The 26,235-nt window shown below is 40.1% G+C and overlaps 1 protein-coding gene across 3 annotated transcripts in view; it reads left to right on the top strand.

Annotated features, from left to right (window-relative positions):
- The first annotated feature begins 2,020 nt into the window (after positions 1–2,020).
- Positions 2,021–26,235, top strand: part of SNTB1 (syntrophin beta 1) — a 276,718-nt gene continuing 252,503 nt past the window's right edge. For all 3 annotated transcript variants that reach the window (XM_015454815.4, XM_073999360.1, XM_073999361.1), the window contains exon 1: positions 2,021–2,803. In XM_015454815.4, coding sequence (XP_015310301.3) covers positions 2,224–2,803 — 580 coding nt within the window. In that variant the 5' untranslated portion in view covers positions 2,021–2,223. The remainder of the gene's footprint in view (positions 2,804–26,235) is intronic.

Raw genomic sequence — 26,235 nt, 5'->3', positions numbered from 1 at the left:
AAAAAAAAATGTGCTTATCACAGAGATTCTGAGAAATTCCCATCCCAGAGCCTACAGTTTCTTCTGGCAAATCGATATATTATCTGTGGTTGTGCCTGGGCCTCCCACATTGTTTGGCCACAGAGGCAAGATGCAGGCATGATGTTGATGCAGGATTTCTGGTCCAGGAGTCAATCTGTCTTGATTTGTAAATCTTCACACTGGCACTCTGTTGCCTATCTCAACCTTAGTGTATCTGGATTTCAACGCAGATACTCAGGCTCTGGTTTCACTGAAGAATGATGCACATGAGTCAGTCTCTAAAGCAAGGGGCTAGCCCCAGCTGCTTTTCGGTCCTGAGAGTGGATGGTGATACCACCTGTGTTAGCTCCTTGTCTGATTCTGCATGTCACAAAGGGCTGGAGAGCCCCTGAGGCTGCCGTCCCTGCTGTGGCCACCTTTGCATGAAAGAGTAAAGAGCTTTTTGCAAAATGGGTGAGTTAAAAATATAGGAAGAGGGAGAGCTACAAGCAGAAGCATCAATCCAGGGCACCTTCTCACCTGCAATGACTCCACCTTCTCAAGAAAACGTCCAAATGTTTTCATTTCATTCTTTGACCTGGTTGGGACTCCACTCTTTAGGGAGTCATCTGAGCTTTTAAGCCTCCTTGATTAAGTGTGAGTTATTCTAAAAGACTTAGAGAACTTTCAACGATGATACACATCAATGGGAATGTGTTCAATAAGATTTATTTCAACACCTTGCTGGGTTGGGGTTACTTCAGGAATTAACAGAACTGTGTGTTTTGTTTTGTCTTGTGTTTGGAGACAGGGTAGACCGCAGTGGGAAGGGTACATAATGGAGAATCACGAAATACCTTGAGCGGACCCTGAGACCTGCTTAGAGTTAGGGGAAAACTGGAGAGGTTCAAGGATAGAAGAACTCAGGGTTGTTCAGGTGTGACATGGGTTACGTGGGCATTTCTGGATTGCTCTGGGAAGGTAAACAACCATTATAATATTGTTACCCTGGAAAAATGCAACTTGAAATCCAAATAACTAACTTGCAAAGTAACTTTTGAAATATCACCCATTCCAACTGAATTCTTAAATGGGAGGCTTCTTATATGGGAACTCAGGAAGAAAGAGAGATCCCCAGGCAGCATTTGGTGTGGCACTGGGAAAACAAAGATAGGTCAAAAGCTTAAAGCATAGAATGAGTTACAGCTGGAAGAACATTTGTCCCTGGGGTCCGAGGCAGGCATGACCTGTTGAAAACCCCAGGCCAGCAAAGACACCTGTCCAGGGCTCCATAAAAAATATTTCCTGCATTTAAGGAGAGGAGGTTTAAGGCACTCGGGCTATGTTGAGTCTTCATTCTAGAATCTTGGGACAGCGTATTCCCTTTTAACTCCTGGGGAGTCCAGGGCCTTGGTCTGAGTTTAGCTTCCTCCTAGGAACCCGGGTGGAAAGGAGAGACAGGTAAGAACTCCGCAGAGTCAGGGAAGCCTGGGTTTGAGGAAGCAGAGGGAGGAGACCTGGATCTAGTTACAAAGGAGTTGTAAGACCCAGGGACAATTCTACGTGCTGGGTGTGAAAGGGGAGGGGGCTCAGGAGGACCGAGTGAGGGCACTGAGGCAGGACGCACGCACCCGGCGAAGGTGCGGTGTGGGCGCCCACGGAGTGGGGGAGCTGGGACGAAAGGGGGACTGCGGTGGGCTGGAGAGAAGCGGGACGGGGAAGGCGCTCGGGAAGCTGTCCCCTCGGCGTCGTGCGCTCCGGGGACGGAGGCGGGGAGGTCTGGGCGGGCGAGCGGCGTGTGACCGCCAAGGCTGGGGCGGCTGGAACAGGTGAGCGGCCGCTGGGTTGTGGGTCCCCGCCCTTCACCGCCAGCGTGCCTCCTCCCACGGACTCTCCCCAGCGCTGAGCTGCTCCGCGGCTCCCCTTGGTTTGGGGTTTTGCAACTGGCTGCTGGCTTTTTTCCCCTCCCCTGTCTCGGTCTCTCCTTCTTCTTTTAGGTTGCTCCACCCCGCCCAGGATCAGGAGAGGGGGAACCAGCCTGACTGCGGCTGCCAACTCCCGCCGAGTGCGTCTGCGAACTCCCGGAGCGGAGTCCCGCGTGCCGCCACCTCCTCACGGGGCGCACTCTCCTCGCTCCCCCGGGCCCCGCGTCCTCCCCCCGGCCACCCTTCCCCACTTTTCCCCCCTTTTCCAATCACATGGCATTTTAAGAATGCCGGAAAGATGGCGGTAGCGGCGGCGGCGGCGGCGGCGGCGGCGGCTGGGCCGGCAGGCGGGGGAGGCGGCCGGGCGCAGCGGAGCGGGCTGCTGGAAGTTTTGGTGCGGGATCGCTGGCACAAAGTTCTGGTGAACTTGAGCGAGGACGCCCTGGTTCTGAGCAGCGAGGAGGGCGCTGCGGCGTACAACGGCATTGGGACCGCCACCAATGGCTCGTTCTGCAGGGGCGCCGGGGCTGGGCACACGGGCGCGGGCGGCGCGCAGCCCCCGGACTCGCCCGCCGGGGTCCGCACCGCCTTCACCGACCTGCCGGAGCAGGTGCCCGAGTCCATCTCGAACCAAAAGCGCGGCGTGAAGGTGCTGAAGCAGGAGCTAGGCGGGTTGGGGATCAGCATCAAGGGGGGCAAGGAGAACAAGATGCCCATCCTCATCAGCAAGATCTTCAAGGGGCTGGCGGCGGACCAGACCCAAGCCCTGTACGTGGGCGACGCCATCCTGTCCGTGAACGGAGCCGACCTGCGGGACGCCACCCACGACGAGGCGGTGCAGGCGCTAAAGCGCGCGGGCAAGGAAGTGCTGCTGGAAGGTAAGGGGTTAACCGCGCGCGGGCAGCGCCGGGCGCGCACACACCTGCTCGGCTTCCCACCCGCACGCTCACACTCACACCACACTCGACCACGTGCCGACACACCCCAGGGGGCCGAATGTGTGTGTGTGGGTGGGGGAGAGGGCGGAGGAATTGGCAGCATAGAGTTTTGTCAACTTTTACCCACCCTGGGGGCAATTAGTCTCCAGTCCGCAGGGTTGGCTTTAACCCAGGAGGGGTGTATGGAAAAGCGAGGCTAGCAGGGTTTCCCAGCCGGATTGCTGCTTAGTATACGTTGTTTCATTTTTGTCTGCGAGTAATCCTAGTAGAGTGTAGGGATTGGGATATGGAATCGAGAATGAAGGGTGAACTTAGAATATTCCTACATCCAACGTTGCCAAGCAGGGCTACTGCGTAATTGCAACTCATAGTTTTCCGCTTTGGCAAAATTTCCCACTCTAAAGCCTGGGCAACCCAGCAGAAGAGGATTGACTCATAAAGGGGTGAGAGAGAGGTGGCAATATTGTGAATGCTAAAACTCCGACTATCCTTCTGGACGTTCCCCCTGCAAATGGGGGACTAGGGTTATGCCTGGAGAGTTGTGTCAGGGGCCGGGAAATTCGTTGCAGTTTTGGGGAAAATTCACTTTCCCTGCCGGGCATCTGGCCGGTCAGTCTGGATTCCAGGTTCCTCTGGGTGGAGAGCTGGTGAAGTGGTTTTTCTGGCTGCGTTTTCTGGAGCCCTTTCTGAGTGGTGTGGAAACAACTTTGCATTTGTAAACAGTTCCCCCTGCGTGTGAGGAGCCTAGAAACTACTCTCTGTCTCTCGAGATCTGATGTCCCCAGTCCCCTCATTATTGAATGTGAATAGAATAGGAACCACCTATTTACAGTTTTGCACTGTTCATGGCTATGTTGAGTTATGTCGGGGAGAAGGGCATATTGGTAGTAAACTGAATTCTCCTGTTTGGCTACAGCTGCATTTCTCACTTGTTTCTCTTCTCTTTAGTGCTGTGTACATACCTCTGTCAGCACTAATAACGTGTAATTATTTTATCTATTTACTCAGCCTAGCCTACCTATAGATTGCGGTATCTGGAGTCTTTTATTTAGCGGTGGATCTCTCTTGGAGCTTAGTTGCTCCATGTCATACATACTGAGTAAATGAATAAATGAACCTATAGCTATTGAAATAGACTATTTCATCTGAGACCATGTAATATGGTGATTGATTTAAGCCCTAAAGACGTAAGTCAATTTCCTGCTTACTTAGTCGTGGCACTGGTGTGTGAAACTGAGAAAGTTTAAAGCAAGGGTGCCAGCATCACTAGTGTGTGACAGCTGATGCAACTCCCTGGTATGTCATGGCCCACCTCCTGGCCCACAATACAGAGAAGTTCTCCCCCACCAACCTTGTTTGTCTAGAGGATTTGCGATGTCTTCATAGTCAATTACCACCCTGGACCCAGACAGTGGAAAGCTATTTGCTTTGGCTTGATGATTAACATAACAGGAAAAAAAAGTTTTCTTGACTCCAGTGTGTGTTGGTTTGTGTGACAAGGGTCAGGTGGGATCTGGGGCAAGTGTTATTTGGAATATAAACTGTTGGGCACCTGCTCAGTTTGCAATACTTACTGTAAATACCGGGGTAGGGGTTGGGGGTGGGGCGGAAGGCGGGTCATTTTATTTTAGGTACTATCCTTTATTATGTCCCTACTTTTCTTCCTCTGCTTGCTTTCAATTTAACGAATAATTACTTGGCAAAGAGGTAAAAAATATCTCTCACCCAAAAAGAGGAAGAAATTTCTCTGCAATTGAAAATAAACTTAGAGAAAGAAAAAAAATCAAGCAATTATGTGACTTTCAGTTTCTTGAAACAGAAACTGAAAAGTGAGTTTGGTAAAAACCTCTAACATGACATTCTTAGAACACTTTGTCATTTGTCATAGGCAGGACCTCTGGAGAAACACTGTGGGTCTCCTAGATATGAACATTTTTGGCTCAGTGTAGCAGCCTTATCCTCAGCCCAAGTTTTTCAAAATCAGCTGCTGTTAAGGGAAGCGGAGGCCCTCCTCAGAACAGTGTCTCTTATTCTGAGCCAAAGTGTTCGTTCTCAATGCAATGGTAGTCATCAAATACCATCAAGTCAAATATCACAATCCTCTCTTTTGTAGCTTAGCCTAATACTGGGATTCCCAGTTGAAGGGGCTTATTAGGACCACTTCAAGGGCTTTTTAAAAAGACATACCTACTTCTTCATATTCTAACATGCAGTGTGGATTCCAGAGTTTCTACATAGGAGAGGTTTTGAAGATGTAATCTGGTTACATGACAGGGCAAAGGGAAATGTTTTGAAGGTACATTTGTATAGCAAGTACACCCTTTTTTCCGGCTAGATTCCTTTTTGTTTGTTTATTGGGGGAGTAAATGGAGATTAGTTTAGTACTCCAACCACCGCCCACACGCACCCCACTGCATGACATGCGCCCCCTGGTGGAGAGCTACTACCTCTACGAGTGGAACACCCTGTAAAGTGAAACCCTGGAAAAGTTTCAATGCCTGCATTCTAGGCATAGATTCCGCCACAGAATTAACATAACCTCCCTAAGTCTCAGCGTATTCATCCATGAGATGGGAATAAGGAAACCTGCTGGACCTGCTTACTTTACAGGACTGCTGTATGGAAGAACACATTGAGAATGAAAGGTGTGTATCAAATATCTGCTGCAAGTAGTTTTACAGTTCAAATGAAATGAACATAAAACTGTCCCTTCTCAAGGACAGTCCTATCTTTTTCCTTTACTGGAGTTTATATTTCTCATTTTTATAACACTTTTTTTTTTGTACTATGGTGTAATGCTGGGAGACCATTCCTGTGGGACCACAGGAGTTAAACAGAACTGGAGAAAGAGAATCATATCAATAGCTAACATTTCTTGAGCACTTAATATGTGCCAGGCTTTACCTGTTACACTTATAGTAACTGAGGCCAGTACTATTGTTATTGTTTATTTTACTGATGAGGAAATTAAAGCTTACAGACATTAAGTTTTTTGCATAAAGTAACATAGTGGCCAGCGCAGTAGCTCATGCCCGTAATCCCAGCACTTTGGGAAGCTGAGGTGGGCAGATCACAAGGTCATGAGTTCAAGACCAGCCTGGCCAAAATAGTGAAATCCTGTCTCTACTAAAAATACAAAAATTAGCTGGGCATGGTGCCCCATACCTTTAATCCCAGCTACTGGGGAGGCTGAGGCAGGAGAATCTCTTGGATCCAAAAGGCGGGGGTTGCAGTGAACTGAGATCATGCCATTGCACTCCAACCTGGGCAACAGAGCAAGACTCCATCTCAAAAAAATAAAAAATAAAAAATATAAATATAAATAATGTAACATAGCCAGGAGCATTCCAAATCTATCTGACATAAAAGCTTATACTTTTAACCTCTAGGCAATACTGATGCTCTGAGCTTCCACTTGGAACTGTGTACTTGAACCGGTTGGAGTTATTGGGTTCAAAGCATTCTTCCGCCCCACTCCTGAAGTGCTGGGGACAAATCAGCAGGAAACAGCAATTGTGTGGGCCACTCAAAAGGGAGAGACGGGAAGGAGAAGTGAATCTTAAAAACCTAATGCACCAAGTGTCTACTGTCAAAACGAAGCTGCTGTAACATGACCCAGCCCTACCATGGTTAAACACATGGCCAGCAAGGAGACTAAATGTAATCCAAACGTGAATAAACTCTGCCAGTTAAGCCAGTGTTTAGCCAATATTCATTAAAGTTAAGATCAGAAATCTTCACACCACAAGCTCATTTCTCATTTTAAGGGGTATGGGCAGGGGCTGCACATCCAGCCATGCAGGTATTGTACCTGTAATTCCAGCAACAGCATTCACATAGACCATAGTGTCAGTGGCACCCTCTGGAGCTGGGCACAGTGCACCTGCACAAATGTCCTTGGCAGCTCCAGGTCAGGAGGGACAGAGGAGTTTTTTGCTCTTAGATTGATAGTAAAACAGTATTTTGAAATAGGTCAACTTTTTGTAACTGAAGCTGCAAGGAAATTAATTTATCCATAACTTTGTTGAGATCAAGAAGTTCAGAATCTTCTGGAAGACTCATGTTGGAGTATGGAGGTGGGGGTGGACTGAATAATCCCTTGATCCCAAAGGTCTCCTATGGAACTGGACTGGAAAAAGTGGAAACTCAAAGAAGAAAGTCAAGGACAGTTGTTGACATTACCCCTGTCCATTAGAGCTTCCCCTTCAGCAATGCTCCCCTGGAATGTTTGCCTGAGATGGTCTGGAACGTCACTGTCACAGTCACTTTCTCCAACGGTGGAAGTGGGAGTGATCAAGGAGGAAGATGGGAGCAAGGGAGGGGCAGTGATTTTCTGGAGTAAAATATCAGGATTGGAAGAAAATTAGAATTTTAAGGAATCTTACTTTATTTAGGATGTACAGATTCTTGAAGAATACCCAATACCCTGAGATTCGCGTCTTGAAACCTAGGTTTTTATCTTCTACTAGTTTCACTTTTACAAGAAATTTCATCTTTTTAGGACTTAGTTTTCTTTACTGGGAAGCATAAGGAGCTGGGTTAAGCCATCTCTAAACCTTATTCTGTCTTAAATCCTATAAACTCAGACCCGGTGCACATCACTAATAACAAAATTTTAACACCCCTCTTATTATTGTAAAGTGAATTTCACAAATAACATAGCCTAACTCTAATTTAAGTTTAAACATCCATAGAATGCCCTACTAGTAATATAAAGGAGAAATAAAATAAATTGTTAAAACAAAAACTATATTTCAATAGATAAATGCATGGACACAACTACACCAGAGGTCATAATGAAAGAGTTAGATGCTCGCACCTTTATGTTAAATCACTACCAATGCACAGCTGCACATGAAGATGAGTAGGGCTGTGTGGTATCACTTAGGAGCTAGACAAGCCTTTCACTGTGAAGGACTGCCCCAGGTGTTCCAGGATGTCCAGCTTCCCTAGCTTCCTTCAATAAATGCCAGCAGTGTGACACCCCTTCTGTACTTCATCGCTAAAAAGCCTTTGTAAGTTTCTGAACTGCCACTGGGAGGGAGGTGTGGACCCCCCACCTTCTTGAGAACTGGTGTCCTGTAAGAATGCTAATTCTGCCTCATCACTTTGTAGTGCCTAACCTTTTGCAAACTCTTTTTCGAATGTAATAATAGCGAACACATGCAAAACACTGTACCACATGCTGTTTTAAGCACTTTACACGGATCAGCTCCCTGGATCCCAATGCTATTAGTATCCCTCTTTTACACACAAGAAAACTGAGGCAGAGAGTTTAAGTCACTTGCCAAAAACACACCATGAATAAGTGCGGAGTCTTAGGTTCAAGCCAGGTCTTATAGCTTTTAATCCTCATAAATGGGCCTAGGAGATAAATAGATAAGGGATACTTATCCCCAATTTGTTGATCAGGAAAGGGAAGCTCCAAAGGTTGGAATGATTTGTCATCATTGGTCTTCTGTTTTCTTATCTGGTGTACTGGTTTTCTATTGCTGCTATAACAAATTATTAGAAACCCTAGTAAATGGAAACAACACACATTTATTACAGTTTTTAAAGTCAGAAGGCTGACACAGGTCTCACTGAACTAACGTCATTAGCAAATCTTTATTCCTTTCTGGATGTCTAAGGGAGAACCCCCCCTTTTTAAAAATCTTTTCCAGAAGATCTTAGAGACCACCCACATGCCTTGGCTATTGGTCCCATTCCATTTCTAAAGCCTGCAATAGCACCCTAAATCCTTCTCATATCAAATCACTCCAGCCTCTTTTCTGCTTCCCTTTCATTTTTAAGGACTCTTGTGATTACTTTGGTCACTAACAAACACACCGGATAATTCTCTATTTTAATGTTATCTCATTAGCAACCTTAATTCTTCTCTATTTTAATGTTATCTCATTAGCAACCTTAATTCTATCTTCAACCCTAATTCCCCTTTGCCACATAAGTTAACATATTCACAGGATCTGGAGAAGACTAGGATGTGGGTGTCTTTGGAGGGGGGGGTGGGCATTCTTCTGCCTACTAAATCTAGTTTGCTGAAGTTGTAATGGTAAGAAATGTCCAGGGTAGTCATTAGATGATGAACCGCACCTTTATAAACAATCACTTCCTCTCTCATTGCAAGAGAGTTTCTCATTGATTTACATATTTGCTCTTTTATCAAGTAATTTATTGAGTGTCTTCTATGTACTATGAACTCTACACTACTAGGATATTGCCCTCGAGAAGCAACATTCTACTGACAGATGCAGATAAGCACCATGCAGATACCTATAAGAGGGAGGAAAAATGGCTACATTACGGGTATTAGGAGATGCTGTGGTAGCCCGTGGGAAGGGTATCTGGTCTGTTCTTGGACAGGGCAGTATAGAAGGCAAATGTCTTCAGGCAGCCCAAGAAAGAGCTTGGGCCTCATCTGTAGCTCAGTGTGGCTAATGGGGCAGAATGTGACCTTCAGACTTTGCTGAGGGGGAAGAGTGGGGGAAAAAAAAGTAAGGAATTGAGGACCATGCCTTGGAGGGCTTATTACAGAATTGGATTTCAGATTGAGGGTAAAGTGTTTTAAGCAGGGAAATGTCATGCTCAGTTTTGCATTTAAGGCAGATTTCCCTCTAGATTAACATGAGGTTGGTAAGGCCCTAGTGAAATGGAAGTGCCAGAGAATAGGAAGTCACCTACTAGGTGACTAGTCACTACGTGACTTCCTACTCTCTGGCACTTCCATTTTACTAAGCCTTTCCAAACAGAAGCTGGAAATCGGGTGATCTAACACCTCATCAGGCCCATCCTGCTGTATACTACACAAACTGAAGACACTGTGAGGTGGACAAAAGGAAGTTAAAGAGGTATAAGGCGTGGCTTCTGGTTTTAGGGAGCTTCAAGTAATTGAGGAGGTAGGGCATTTGAGGCTGACTATGAAGTACTTGAGCCGGTGATGAGCGATACATGTTAGCCTTTAGCACAGTGCTTGGCACATATTAGGCTGTTAAAATGTGTTAGAAAGGAAAAAATGCTAAAGGATGGATGAATGGATGGGTGGAAGGAAAGAGGAAGGAATAAAGGGAGGGAGAAAGGGAAGGAGAGAAGGAAGGAAAGGAAAGGGGAAGGGAGAAAGAAGAGGAGGAGGGAAGGGAGAGAAAGAATTGGAAGATTAGTTGCTCGTTTTATGACTCCCATCATCCACCACTCGTACTACTGGACTATGGTGGTAAACATTAGACGTGGTATAATGAAAGCTATACCTTGCTCTGTAGAGGAGTAAAGAGTGACTTTATAGACCTAGGAAACATTTAATGTAAGCCAATTTTGAAAGATGGTTGACGAAAGAGGAGCCAGACATGATTACAAAAGGTATAGGTAATGTAATTATCCTTTTTAATGTTATACAGTATTTATAACCACCTTTCTTTTGAACCCCTATGGCTCAGGGACCCGCCAGTCTGAATATGTAAGAACACTTTCTACCTGAGGAGATGAAAACTGTCTGCTTAGATATTTTAATTGCTTCTTTTTTAAGCGTAGGTAGCAATGTGAGAATTCAGACCATTTTCCTTCCTTGAAGCTCATCAGAACAGCCCTTCAATTCCTTATTTCTGCTGTGGTTGGGTAACGCTCTTCATGTTCAGTGGTGCATTTTAGCAGTCACCACATGGAGTGTGTATTAAAAATAACTCACTCTGCATGGCTCCATATTTGTGAAAAGCTTCTAGCTGAACCTACCAGTGGTCTGGTGAAGGAAAATTATTCTGTGGTAGCTACTGGCCTACTAGGCGTTCCATTTCAAATGATGCACTTCAAAGCTGTTAATGTTTTCTAAAAGCCACAAGTTCCCCTGCATTTATATCAAGTGTTTTATATACCAAACCTCATTACCCACTTCACTGGCCTTGACCTTTAATGATGCTTGCCTTTAGCTCTGGCCTGCAGAGTTAAGACTTAAGACAAAAATATGTAATACCCACCACAAAATCGGTGCCCAAACAGACTTGTGCAAGGGAGCACCACTCTCAAATAGGGATAGACAAGATGAAAAAGCTTATGATTAATAGTGATTATGATGGAAATTAAAATGACGACCCATACTTTTTAGCTCGATATGTTTTTAAAAACGACTACTTCTACCTGTGGTTTGAAGCATCGTTCTTTGCATGTTGGTGAGTGTGGAAAGATATATCTAAACTGACTGGTTGGTGAGTATCACTGCATTTGATATATCCTGTTTATTTGCATTGCTGTTCAAACTGCCATTGTTTCTTCCTGTCACAGTTTTTATTTATTTATTTATTTATTTATTTATTTATTTATTTATTTATTTATTTTTCTCTTCTCAAAGCAGGTTAGTGCAGTGGTTTAGAGGACGGGTGTTAAATTTACTCTGCCTGGGCTTAAATTCCTATTCCATTATTTCTAACTGTGTGCAAATTACTTAACTACAACTCTCAATTTCTTAATCAGTAAAGTAACTTTCCTCTTCATAGGCTTATTCTGAGGAGTAAGGGGATTATGTACGTAAAACAGTTAACTCGTTGCCCAGAATTTAGTAAGTCCTAAGTTATATAATATGTCACATCTCATGCTTAGCTAAGTATTATTTTCCAATAGAGTTCAATCATATAAATTATAGGCTTTAATCGTATGTTATATAAAGTCGTTTTGGGGTGCAAGGAACAATTTGGGATTTGCCATATAGGGAATGGAACAGTGTAACGAATGACCAAGGCGAGGTTGTTTGCTTTGTGGGGTGAGAGTTATGATTCCACACGGGTGTTTTTTGTTGATGATTTTTAAGCAGTATCAGATGTTTTCCATCAACCAGACCACAGTGTAGGCTGCTGTGGATTTTGGTGGGCAAATATGAAATCTGTATTAAAATGCTGGTTGTGCAGAAACATACAGGAAACTGTTTTGTAAAGGGAAAGCCAACACATAAGGATTTAACCTACACAGCAAAATTCAAACTTCTTTGTAAGTTTGCATTTTCGATTACTTCAGTCTTCCAATAATTATGGAAATGTGGAAATATTATTAACCAAAAAAAACCAAAATGTTTCTTTTATTAAGACTGTTAATTTATAAAACTTCTTTCTATAAATTTACATAAGTGTAATAACATTATTGTTATTAAACCAACTTTAGTTTTTTGTTCTCTATTTAGTTCTGTGCTTCATGAAATCCCAGAGGCCATCCAGTGGAAGACAGATCATTGTTTATGTACCTTTAAGAAAGAAAAAACTGTCTTCAGTGGGGAATCTAATAAGATAGCTGATTAAAATTGGGACACCAAAGGGTTCTCTCTCCAATGCGGGGAAATGTGAGAAATAGGCTCATCACTCAGACAGGCAACTTGCAACACAGAAACTTGTAGGTCTCAAATTTGGTCCCGGTAGAAGGAAAGACAAACATCTTCCCTGAGATTTTGATTTTACAATGTCATTGTAAATTTTTTAAACAATGTTCGGATAGTGCATTTAATGTAAAGTGGTCTCAGGTGGGGAGGCCCCTGAACAAATGATAGGAGCAGCTGTGAATACTCTCTGGAAGAACTCTAGCTCCATCCAAGTCTCCAGGGATTTTAAGACGTCAGCAATTTTCAAGGACATTCTCAAAATCAGAGATGATAAAATATGAAAAAATTGGACAGATTGAATTGATTATATACGGTGCATAATAGTCATACAATATTGTGACAATTGTGAATTTTGACAATATTTGTAAGGTGAGATCTTGTTGATAGATTGAAGCAAAATTTTCTTTCCATTACAGGAATGAAATTAAACTCCTTTCCTTCTAAAATATAACAGTCTGGAGGACAGACAGGTGTAGAGTAATACATTACATTATATAAGTTACAAATAGATTTTATAAAACAATAATAAATTATAAAGGAATGAATGTTGCCACAGAACTTACAGAATGACCAGATAAGTCATTATGGATATCTGAAATTGAATGGAATGTTTCACAGAAGAGGTGAGTGACTTACATAGTAGAGTTACATTAGCTATGTAATGTAATGTAAGTGAAACTTAAAATATAGGCAATTATTTGGCTCTTTTAGGCCTTGCATTTCAAATACTTTCATCTGAAACATTCTTTCATCTGCAATGAAAATCAAGGTTAATGATTTTTTCTTGCTTGCTTGTAATATTCCTATATTTTCCTCTGTTCTCTACTTCATTTTTAGAATTTTTCTAAATCAAAATAACATATGATTATAGCATTTCTTTGCATACCTTGCTCCACACCCTCTTCTGCCAAGAATATTAGACTATATATATTCCAGAATACAAAACTTAGAATATTAAAATGTATATTCAAATATTAAAACATATATTCTAATATTTTAACCTATATTCATATTAGAATATATTTTAATATTCTAAGTAATATGCTTATACTGCTTTTTCTTGATATATCAATTCTAGGCATTATTAACTAAATCAGTCTATGTTTACAAAATTATGACCATGACAATATCATTCCATTTTTTAGCCAAGTAATATCTAGGATTAAATTTCTTGCAGTTATTAACCACTTCTTATTTTTCTGTTTGCTTAGTTTTTTTGTACTTATCCCAATTTTTTTTCTTTTGAATACAACAATAGATTTATTAAGTTTCCAGCAGTAATTTTACTTTTTTAATGTTCATGCATATCCAACAATCCACAATTTTTTTAACAAAAAAAATTAAAATTCTGGATAATTTTTTTTCCTGGAGCCCTGCTACTCTGGACTGGTCCCATCTAGGTCTGATGCATGACCATCCTCCTTGAGCTGTCCTTGGCTTTCTCCTGTGTCTATTTTCCTGGATCCATTGTTACTTTTTCTCTGAATTCCCTAGTTTCGCTGGAGCACATTTTTCAGTGACTTCCTGAGAAAGATTTTGGTGGGTAAGTATCTGAAAATGTCTTTAATCTCTCACTGGATGGATAATTTGAGTATAATATCCTAAATTAGCTGTTGCTTTCCTTCAGCACTTTCCAGAGTTGCTGATGAGGAGTTGTATGGCATTTTCATTCTCTTTTAATAACCTTTTTTTAAATCACTAATTGTCTAAGTTGTGTAAAGTTGGCATGGGGCTCTTATTAATCAATTTGCTAAGCATGTGATAGACACTAATAAGCTAAAGCCATGACTCTTACACTATGTGTGGAGGTTCCCCTGGGTACATAGGGTGCCCCAATGAACTTGCCAGGATGCCAGGGACTGTTTTACAATTTCAAGGAAGATGTAGCAAGATCTTTTGGACACCAGATAACCATAAGTTGAGTTTCAACATAAGATTGCTACATTCCTTCAATGATGTGATATATTTTAACTGAGTTTTCTGCAGTACTGTGATTTTTCAAAAAGTCATGAAAATTAGCATGGAATAGGAAATGAGAGTGGTAATATCTATTATAGTATAATTTCAAGGTTTGAAAAGTTGCATAATGCCCAGTAGGTGTCAAGTTTTTGGTACATAAATACTTACTGTTGTTTGGGCCTAAGTACTTAATAAATAGACTCATTAGGTATTTCTTTGGGCCTCAAGCGTGTCATGAAAAAATCACTAAGACATTACGGACCGTTTACCAAAAAAGTTGGGACCTCTGAACTGAAGACTCTTACACTATCTGCATGTAGAAATCCTATTAACTGAATGTTGGGCTCTCCATATTGACCCACTAATAAACTGCTTTTTGTTGCTATCTCATCGTTTCTCCAATTTTCCTTCATTTTTGTTCATTCTGGAGAATTATTAGATTTTTATCTACAACTCTTGTATTGATTTTTCATTCCATCTATCATATATCTAAGTTCCCAAACCATTTTCTTGTTCTTTCATTGTTCCTTTTTTATGTAGCATCCTCTTGTTGTTTTGTAGACACATTATCTTTGCTTGTCTGTCTGAGCATATTAATAATAGTTTTTTGAAGAATTTTTTGTACCAGTATTGACTCAGATGTCTCCAAGTTCGTTTTTCTCTACTTCATTTTTGAGTGTGCTATGCATATCTGATAATTTCATCTATTTTGGGATTTGTTCCATCTTTGTGTACCCCAAGAGACAGAATCTGAAATGAGGATCTAAGTGCAAGAAGTTATTTGGGATGTAATTCTAGGAAACACTGGTAGTAAAGTGCACACATGAGACAGTGAAGGGAATGAACCAATAACGGCCCTACTGTTAGTTGCTCAGTCCCTCTAGAGCTCAGCATGTCCCAACTGAAAGTGAGTGAGAAAGCCGGTAAAGTGGATTTACCAACTCTCCAACCATCTTTGCGTTAGGGGTTGCTTCTGGGACATTAACTCCCTGGCCAGCATCTCCATGAGGGCTGTGTGCACTCCCAACAAAAAGATGCCCTCAGGGAGAGAACTGAAGGTATTTTCTGTAAGCAAGCTTCGGCCTGTGGAGTTGAATGCAGAGGAGACATAACATGCTAACGTTAGGCTTCATCATAATCACATTCCTTATTCTAAAAGAGTTCAGAGGAAATCATGGTGGAAGGTGTATTGCACGCAGCCCTAGACACATTTTCATCTCAAATCTTTTATAAAAAGCTGGTTCAGACATGACCAAGATTGAATACATTATCCTTAGGAAGACTTGCAAGACAATATTTTGGGCCACCTATACCAGATTTTTAAAAACTTCTTGGAATGCATGGCTAGCAGAGTGTTTGTGAAATCCAGCCGATTGCCGATTGCACAGTTCCTGTGAGTACATTATGTACAAGTTAGATTCATTGAACTAAACAGGAGTACTGTGTACATCAAGGTTTCTCAACTTCGGAGACAGTGACATTTTGGACCAGATAGTTCTTTATTGTGGAGGCTGTCCTTTGTATTATAGGATGTTTAGCAGCATCTCTAGCCTCTACTCACTAGGTGCAAGTAGCATTATCTTTTTCTAGTTGTATTAAACAAAAGTGTCTTCAGACATTGACAAGTGTTTTCTGGAGGGCAGAAAGTCCCCATTTGAGAGGCATTGGTGTACAGCCTACAGCTGTGGTTCTCAAACTTCGCCACATATTATGGACACTTGGGAAGCTTTCAAAACCCTCATGATTGGATCCTTCCCCAAGAGGTCCTGATTTTAATAGTTTGGGGCCTTAGAAGGTTTAAAAGTTCCCCAGGTGATTCTAATCTACAATCAAGGCTGGTCATTAACTGTAGGGCAGCGAAACTTGCGGAGTGTAAGATAATCAGATATGGTGGGGCCTGTGTTAACCTGGGCATCTTGTTGCCATATAGAAGAGATTTTCACCTCTTACGGATTTATTTCTCTTTATTTGTGCTTTGTAGCAAACATAAGACATTTTTAGCACACCTCTCTTTTAATAGTACTATTCTGGTATGACAAGAAAACTATTGAGCCACAGAGTGATGATAAAAGCTAGGTGTGGAATAAAGGTGTACAGACCAGCTTTGTGACCTTGTGCAATCACTGCATCTGCCTGGCCTCAGTTTTCTCATTGATAACATAAGAATAGCAATAATGCTTTCCTTATAGTGCTGAGGTGACAATTAAGAGTTAATACAGAACTTAGTACAGTATCTGGTGCACAGAGGTCAGCATGTGTTGACTCTTATTACGAACTGTTTGTCTTCCTCCACTTGAATGTATCCTCCTAAGAGATCAGGTCTTATCCATCTTAAAACTTCAGTGAACTGAGCAAAATTAACCCATTGGCAATTGTCTTTTTGTCATTAGCCATGGCCTTCACATAGAAGGATTAGGACAAAAAAAAAAAAAAAAAAAAAGAAAAGAAAAACGAGTTGCTTTGGTTAATGATATTTACTGGCTGTAAAATAATGTGCATTAGTTTGGGTCAACAACTACTCGAAAATGTTGCCAGGCCATGGGCTTTTGTTATATCAACCCCTGATTGAATATCAACCCCTGAATAACAAAGCCAAAAAACTATCCCGGTCCTTACTTCTAAAGTAGAAAAACGTTAGAAATGGATTTACTGCTTTTCAAATATTATAAACACTTTACAATTTTTATACAGGTACGCTTTATTTAAAATCTTAACGTGTCACAGGATCAGTATTTCTCATTTTGTTAGAAAATGTATTCTCTGCAAATTTATCTTTGCCTCAGATATGAAATGACAGGAGACCATGTTTTTGTATGGTGTGTTTATCAATCTGTATTTATCAGGGAGAAAATAAATATAAGTTTCTACAGCTATTCCAAATGCTGAATTAAATCGTATATCCCTTGAAAATGGCCGTAGGCCTGGGAGAGCTATCTGAAAGAAACTTTTTAAAGAAGGAATCTTAGAAAATGGTTTGTAAAATTCCATTCTCAGCTACTGTATTTTGAAAAAATGTATACCTCTTTATAGATTAGTATTTGTGTGCATATAATGTAAGACATGCACACAAAATATACTTTGGGAAGGTTGAAACTTTTTCTTTTAAAGCTGTACAGAAAGAGCATACATATAAAACATACATAACACTATATGACAGCTTTGCCACATGAATGTTCAAATACTAAATGCCATACACATAGACTGAGGGAAGAATCATGAGACTTAGGAACGGGAAGGAATGCTCTCTTGCAGAGCCAGGGCCAAAAGTGGATGCAAAATAATTCATTCCTGTCTGCCCCTGCCTATTTTCATGCTGTGTGAAAACAGCATGCTTTCCCTGCAAAGCGGCTTTCATATAAGTCTCCTCATCAGCCTTTTCCCACCAGGTCATAATAGTTAGACTCTCAGGAGCACGTCCCAGGCACTGGGAACCTCCCTCTTCAAATGGACTTTCTTTCAGTTTTAAATTCCAGACCTGTGTTGTTGATTTCTGGCTCTCCTCTCCAGGCTTTCTACTTTTGCATTTTTTAATCCCTATTTTTTTGATTAACTGTATCACCCCAAAATTCATAGGCTGAAGTCCTAACCGCCAGTACCGCACACGTGATCTTATTTGGAGATAGGGTCTTTATAGAAGTAATCAAGTGTGTTAGTCCATTCTCGCACTGCTATAAACAAATACCTGAAACTGGTATTTCTTTATAAAGAAAAGAGGTTTAATTGGCTCATGATTCTGCAGGCTGTACAGGAATCCTGGCTGTGGAGGCCTTGGGAAACTCACAATTATGGCAGAAGAAGGAGGGGAAGCAGGCATGTCTTACCGTGGTGGCAGGAGAGAGAGAGAGCTCAGGGGGAGGTGCTGCACACTTTGAAACAACCTCTTGAAAACTCACTCACTATCGTAAGAACAGCAAGGGGGAAATCTACCCCCAAGATCTAATCACTTCCCACCAGGACCCTAGTCTAACCTCGGGGATTACAAATTGACATGAGATTTGGGCGGTGACACAGATTCAAACTATATCATCAAGTTAAAGTGAGGTCATTAGCGGGGGTGGTAATCCAGTAAGACTGGGGCTTTATAAAAAGGGGGAAATTTGGAAACATTCATGCACACAGGGAGGGGCCATATGAACATGAAGGCAGGGATGGGGACGATGCATCTACAAGCCGAGGAACACCAAGGATTGCCAGCAAACACCAGAAACTAGGAGCAGGGCACGGAAGAGAGTCTCCCTCACAGTCTTCGGAAGGAACCAACCTTGCTGATAACCTGGATCTTGGACTTTTAACCTTCAGAACTGTGAGACAATGACCTCCTGTTGTCTAAGCCATCCAGTTGGTGATACTTCATTATAGCAGGCCTAGGAAACTAACATCCACTGTAGGAGGATTTAGAATAAATTTCATTAGAAGTTAATAGGGAGTGTATGAAATGAGTAAATAGTAACTAAATTCTAGCATTCTAGATATTTTTTCTCTTTGTCAAATATCTAATGACACCACCTGTCTTTACTAAGTGTTCAGATAAATTCTTGATCACCTCTAGGTGTGTGGTCAGGACAGAGAATGCTGAGCAATGGCGAAGGTTGTTCAGATTTATTTGTATTTATTAAATAGGTGGGACCAGGTCCCCTGGTACATACAGCACCACTAAATTTTGCTCTCATGCATGCCAGCCTTGCTATGAGTACAGTTACCAGAGAGTAACTTCTCCACTTTCTAAAAGAGTCAAAATCTGATACCTATGCAACTGCACTAATTAACAGGTTTCCTAAAATCTTTACACGTATCATTGCTGAATAAAAAAGTTATTTGATACAAATAAATGTTAAATGTATAAGTATTTCACAAATATTGCCTGGGACATACTTATGATGAAAAATATTTGTCATTCATCTGAAAGTTAAATTCAACTGCATTTTTCTTTGCTAAATCTGGCAACCTTATTTACGTGACTTTCAAAATTATAGCCTTTCAACCAGTCTGAGACTCTGGTTTGCAGCAAACCAGGAGTCACTAGAGATAGACTAACCAGCAAGTAGAGGGTTTTAAAATGGTTTGTAAAGATAATGGTAAACCAAGAAGCTCTTCAGAAGGTATGGCCGTGGTCCTTCTCAGAAGACTGAAGAACAGCTGGTGGAAGGTGTGGTTCCTTCTCTGAAGCCCTGTCTCCTCTCACCAATTTTAGAGGAACCAGAGCTTGGAGCAGCAACTAAGAAATGGGGCAAAGGGGTAAGGAATAAGATGGCAGTAAATCTTCAATCAGTACTGACTGAATTACTAATAAAAACTAATATTACCAGCGTAACCTAAAGCACTTACCAAGTGAAAATCAAAGAATTGGTCTCTTGATGCTGTTGTAAAACTAATCAACAAGATTATCACTAATAACAGCCCCTCTTTATATATTTACCTTGTACATCGTAGTACATATTTTTATATACTTGAGTGTGTGTGTGTGTATATATATATAATAGTACATATACTACTTATATATTGAATAGTTTTCTCTAAGTAATGCAGACTTTACAGAAGTCCCTCTAGTTAGTCATTTGAAAGAAGTGAAGGAAGGGGCTTACCTTCTGAGTTTTGTATGTGAAGGTCTGAGAAATTTTAACGCTGTCATAAATTAACTTGAGCTGATGGGAGCTGGGAATACTGGTGCGGGAAGTTTAGAGAGGGAAATATACTTTAAAAAATTTCAGTATTCTAGCTGAGCGTGGTGGTTCACGCCTGTAATCCCAGCACTTTGGAAGGCCGAGGCGGGCGGATCACAAGGTCAGGAGATCGAGACCATCCTGGCTAACATGGTGAAACCCTGTCTCTACTAAAAATACAGAAAAACAAAAATAGCCAGGCATGGCCGCATGTACCTGTAGACCCAGCTTCTCAGGAGGCTGAGACAGGAGAATGGCGTGAACCTGGGAGGTGGAGCTTGCAGTGAGATGAGATCGTGCCACTCCACTCCAGCCTGGGCGACAGAGTAAGACTCCATCTCAAAAAAAAATAAAAAAAAAAATTCAGTATTCCATTCCAAGTTACTGGGTTGCGTCCTCCTTCAGAATATTGTATGGTCTAAAGAACTTCTCGAAGTCTCTGCAGTTTCTCGCTGACTGGTAGTGGAGCTTACCTTCTTAATACTGAATTTGCCATCTCTGCCCATTCCTTCAGTTTGTCTATGAAGGGGAAGGGAGCCATATGGAAAGAAAGCCTCATTTTCTGATCTCACCCTATTATTGTCATAACTAAACCAAGTGCAGGATTTTTTTTCCTTCTACAGTATAAAAAAATTTTATCACGCTTGACCTATGTTAAAAAATAAGCTGAGGCATATTTTATCATTGAGAAAGACACTGTGAGCTAGTCACACTTATAAAAGTTCTTTCATATGCTTCGAATAACAAATATATGAATATTTCAAAAACTCTTAATAATTTTGGGGTGTTCTGGCAGCAATATTAAAATTCAGATTAATTCTTGAATTGTTAATGTGCTCTAGAATCTTGTATTAAATAAATAGGATTTTTAAAATCACCTTAGGAAAACCTGTATTTGACTAGTTAGAACAATGTAGAGTTTTAAGTTTAATAGGCTGATCGGCAGTTACACAACTCCTTAGACCCCAACCACCCAAATCTTCATAATTCCGGTTCTCAGAAACCCAGGACACTGGATGGAAGAAAAAAATATTTTTAGCGGAGCTGCTTCCTTGAGTGAAACACTTAATAGACTGTATCCTGATAGATCACATTTGGGAACAGCGTTTCTTCGCGGGCAACCTGTGTCCTCTTTCTTAGATCTCAACTTGCTTTATCTCTTTAGCAGCTTGATTAGAAGTAGTTACTGCAACTGCCGTGGAAAAATCCACCAGGAGGTTATCGTATTTAATGTTTCAGAAAACTTGCATTTGAAGGCGATAACAGTATTTCTTAATCACTGTGCCTTTGGGCAAAGCACAGATGTGTTGCATACTGTTAAATCACTCTCTTCTTAGGACGCAATGTTGTTCTTTGAAAGTATTTGGTTCTCCTTCCACCTCTCTTTCCCCTGCCCTCTCATTATGCCAGATAAGGCACATTTCACAGACTTACTCTCCACACCCAGCAAGGTATTCCTTCAGAAATCCTGAATGGTTTTTTTTTTTTTTTTTTTTTTTTTTTTTTAGCTCATTCCATCCCAGTTGCATCTCCAAGCTCATGATACATGTTTCTTATTCATTTTAGGTGTGCACAGATTGAGCACCTCTTAGTATGGAGCCCTAGAGTAGATTCCAAAGATAGAAATGTATTAACAAAGCACCAACACACAGACCTATAGAGAGGCCACCTTCTTTTCTCTTCTTTCGATAGAGTTTGCCTTGAATTAGAGTCAGGGAGAATCATAATATAATAGACACTTCAATCTCAGTAACAAAAAAGGTTGAAATTATATTTCAGTGAATGTTGATTCCATTAAAAGTATAAGTCTTGAAAGGGAAATAATGGAGAAGCAGAGGACTTCTTATGTGAATCAGCTAGTGTACAACATTCTGTACAACCAGCTACCTTTTTATAAAATAAAATCCCAAACCTTTGAAATACCATCAAAACTTGCTACAATTTTAGCTTCAACCCAATTTTCCAATTTCCTAGGTTAACACTATACTTTAGCTAAATCATTCCACTTACCATCTAAAAACACTGTAAGATATGGGATTTGCCACAGTACTTGGCTAGCAGCAAGCAATTAGTTTATATTTGGAGAAGAATGAATGAATGAATGAATGACTATGAATGTATTTCTTCTGCCATTGCCATTAAAAAAGATTTAAAAGCTTTAGGGGTACAAGTAGATTTTTGTTATATGGATGAATTTTACAGTGGTGAAGTCTGGGATTTTAGTGCACCCATCACACAACTAGTGTACATTGTACCCAATAGATAGGTTTGCATCACTTACCGCCACCCACCCTCCCCTTTTTTGAGTCTCCAATATCCATTATACCTCTCTGTATGCATTTATGTACCCATAGCTTAGCCTTCACTTATGAGAACATATTTAGTTTTCAATTCCTGAGTTACTTCACTTAGAATAATGGCCTCTAGTTTCATCCAAGTTGCTGCAAATGACATTATTTTGTTCTTTTTTATGGTTGAGTAGTATTCCATGGTGTGCGTGTGTGTGCTTGTGTGCTTCTTTAGTACTCATATATATATGAGTGGTACCCACTCCTTGGTTGATGAGCATTCAGTCATTTCTATATCTTTGCAATTGTGAATCACGCTGTGATAAACATACCCATGCAGGTGTCATTTTAATATAGTTAATGTTTTCCTTTGGGTAAATACTCAGTAGTGGGATTGCTGGATCCAATGGTAGATCTACTTTGAGAAATCTCCATACTGTTTTCCATAGAGGTGTACTAATTTACATTCCCACCAGCAGTGTATAAATGTTCCATTTTCAGAACATCCACACCACCATCTATTGTGTGGGTTTAAAAAAAAAATTAATTATGTTTATTCTGATTGGGGTAAGGTAGTATCTCATTGTAATTTTAATTTGCATTTCCCTGATGATGTTGAGCATTTTTTCATGTTTGTTGGAATTTGTATATCTTCTTTTGAGAAATTCATGGCTTCAAGTATTCATGATATTTGCCCAACTTTCAATGGGATTATTTGGATTTTTTCTTGATGATTTGTTTGAGTTCCTTGTAGATTCTGGATATTAGTCTTTTGTCAGTAGTATAATTTGAAGTCAGGTAATATGTTGCCTCCAGATTTTTTTTTTTTTTTTTTTGCTTAGGATTGCCTTGGCTATTTGGGCTCTTTTTAAGTTCCATAGGAATTTGAGGATGATTTTTTTGAATTCTTTAATAAATGATGTTGGCATTTTGATAGAAATTGAATTGAATCTGTAGATTGCTTTGGGCCGTATGTCCATTTTCATGATACCAATTCTTCCTATCCATGAGCATGAGATGTATTTCCATTTGTTTGTATCATCTCTGATTTCTTTCTGCAGTGTTTTGCAGTTGTCCTGGTAGACATCTTTTGCTTCCTTGGTTAAGTAAATTCCTAAGTATTTTATTTTATTTTTTGCTATTGTAAAAGGGATTGTGTTCTTGATTTTATTCTCATCTTGGTTGTTGTTGGTGTATAGCAGTGCTGCTGATTTGTATACACTGATTTGGTAACCTGAGACTTTACTGAATTAATTTATCAGATCTAGGAATCTCTTGGAAGAGTTATTAGGGATTTCTGTTTATAAGATTATATCATTGACAAACAGAAAATCTGACTTCCTCTTTTCCAATTTGGATGCCCTTTATTTCTTTCTCTTGCCTGATTGTTCTGTCTAGGATTTCCAGTACTATGTTGAATAGGAGTGGTGAAAGAGGTTATCCTTGTCTTGTTCCAGTTCTTAGGAGCAATGCTTTCAATTTTTTCCCATTCAGTATGATGTTGGCTATGGGTTTGTCATATATGGATTTTATTATTTTGAGGTATATTCCTTGTAGGTCTAGTTTTTTGATGGTTTGTATCATAAAAGGATGCTGGATTTTATTGAATGCTTTTTCTGTGTCTATTGAGATGTTCATAAGGCTTTTGTTTTTAACTGTTTTTGTGATAAATCTCATTTATTGACTTGCATATGTTGAAACATGCCTCCATCCCTGGGATAAAACCCACCTGATTATGGTGAATTACTTTTTTGATGTGCTGTTGGATTTGGTTTGCTAGAATTTTGTACAGGATTTTTGTATCTGTATTCATCAAACACATTGGTCTGCAGCTTTCTCTTTGTTGTATTCTTTCCTGGCTTTGGTATCAGGGTGATACTGGCTTTGCAGAATGAGTTAGGGAGGATTCTCTCCTTCTCAATCTTTGGAATAGTTTCAGTATAATTGGTACCAATTCTCCTTTGAATGTCTGGTAGAATTTGACTGAGAATCTGTCTGGCCTTGGGCTATTTTTTGTTGGCAGCTTTTTAAAAATTACTGATTCAATCTCATTGCTTTTTATTGATCTGTTCAGGATGTCTATTTCTTCCTGATTCAAGCAAGGGGTAGAGGTTATATGTTTTCAGGAATGTATCCAATTTCTCTAGGTTTTTTTGTCTGTGTGCATAGAGTTGTTCATAGTAGTCTCAAATGATATTCTGTATTTCTGTAGTGTCAGTTGTGATGTCTCCATTTTCCCTCCTAATTGAGCTTATTTGAATTTCTTCTCTGCTTGGTTAATCTAGCAAGTGGCTTTTCAATTTCATTAATCTTTTCAAAGAACCAGCTTTTTGTTTCATTGACTTTTTTTTTCTTTTGGTTTCAATTTCATTAGATTCTGCTCTGATCCTTTTTATTTCTTTTTACATGCTAGCTTTGGGTTTGGTTTGTTCTTTTTTTTCTAGTTCCTTGAGGGATGACATTAGATTATCAATTTTTCATCCTTCAAACTCTCTGATAGAGGCACTTTGTGCTATAAGCTTTCTTCTTAGCACAGCATTTGCTATATCCCAGAGGTTTTGATAATTTGTGTCACTGTGATCATTCATTTCAGAAAATTCTTAAATTTTCATCTTTATTTTGTTGTTAACACAAAAATAATTCTGGAGCAGATTTGTTTAATCACTATGTATTTGCATGGTTTGAAGGTTACTTTTGGAATTGATTTCTAATTTTATTCTGCTGTGCTCTGAGAAGATACTTGATACTGTTTTGATAATTTAAAATTTATTGAGACTTGTTTTGTGGCCTGTCATATAGTCTATCTTGGTGAATGTTTTGTGTGCTGATGAAAAGAATGTGTATTCTGAAGTTCTTGGGTAGAATGTTCTATAAGGGTCTTTTAGATCCATTTGAGCTAGAGTACAGTTTAAGTCCAGTGTTTCTTTGTTGATTTTCTGCCTCAGTGATCTGTCTAGTGCGGTCAGTGGAGTGTTGAAGTCCCCCACTATTATTGTGCTGCTGACTATTTCTTTTCATATATCTAATAGTAACTGCTTTATGAATCTGGAAGCTTCAGAGTTAGCTGCATATGTATCTAGAATTGGTATATCTTCTTATTGAATTGATCATTTTGTCATTATGTAATGACCTTCTTTGTCTTTTCCTTATGCTGTTTTTGCTTTAACATCTGTTTTATCTGATATAGAATTGCTACTACTGCTTGATTTTGGTTTCCATTTGCATGAAATATCTTTTTCCACCCCCCTACCTTGGGTCTATAAGAATCCTTACATGTTAGCAGTATCTCTTGAAGACAGCAGATATTTGGTTTATGATTTTTAATCAGTTATTCCAATCTGTGTATCTTAGTTGGACCATTTAGACCATTTACATTCAACATTAATATGGAGATGTGAATGTGAATGACAGTTCTAGTCATCATTTAAAGGTTACCTAGTGACTTGTTTTCTTACTTGTCTTAGTGTTTTATAAACCCTGTTAATTTTAAACTTTCAGGAATGTCTATTCCAATGTGTAACAGCCTTTTGTTTCAAGATTTAGAACTCCTTTTAGCCTTTCTGGTAGGGCTGGTCTAATACTGACAAATTCCCGCAGCCTTTGCTCACCTAAGAAAGACTTTACTTCTTCCTCATTTATAAAATTTAGTTTTGCTGGATACAAAATTCTTGGCTGACAGTTATTCTATTTAAGGAGACTAAAGATAGGAGCCCAGTCCCTTCTAGACATCAGGTTTCTACTCAGAAGTCCCCTGTTAGTCTGATAGATTTTCCTTTACAGGTTACCTGATGCTTTTGTCTCACTGCTGTTGGAATTATTTCTTTCAGGTTGAGTTTAGATAGCCTGATGACTATATATCTTGATGATTTTCTTTGTACAATTAATCTTCCAGGAATTATTTCAGCATCTTTTATTTGGATGTCTAAATCCCTAGCAAGACAAGGGAAGCTTTCCTTCATCATTCCCTCAAATAGGTTTCCCAAACTTTTTGCTTTTTCTTCTCCTCAGGAACCCCTATGATTCATAGGTTTGGCCATTTTACATAATCCCATATTTCTTAGAGACTTTATTCCTTTCTTTTAATTTTTTTTGGTCATTTTTGTCTGATTTGGTTAA

The sequence above is a fragment of the Macaca fascicularis genome, chromosome 8 (genome assembly GCF_037993035.2).
Source record: "Macaca fascicularis isolate 582-1 chromosome 8, T2T-MFA8v1.1".
Taxonomy (NCBI): Eukaryota; Metazoa; Chordata; class Mammalia; order Primates; family Cercopithecidae; genus Macaca; species Macaca fascicularis.
Note: the sequence above shows the minus strand (reverse complement) of the source record. Positions and strands in the feature narration are given on the sequence as shown.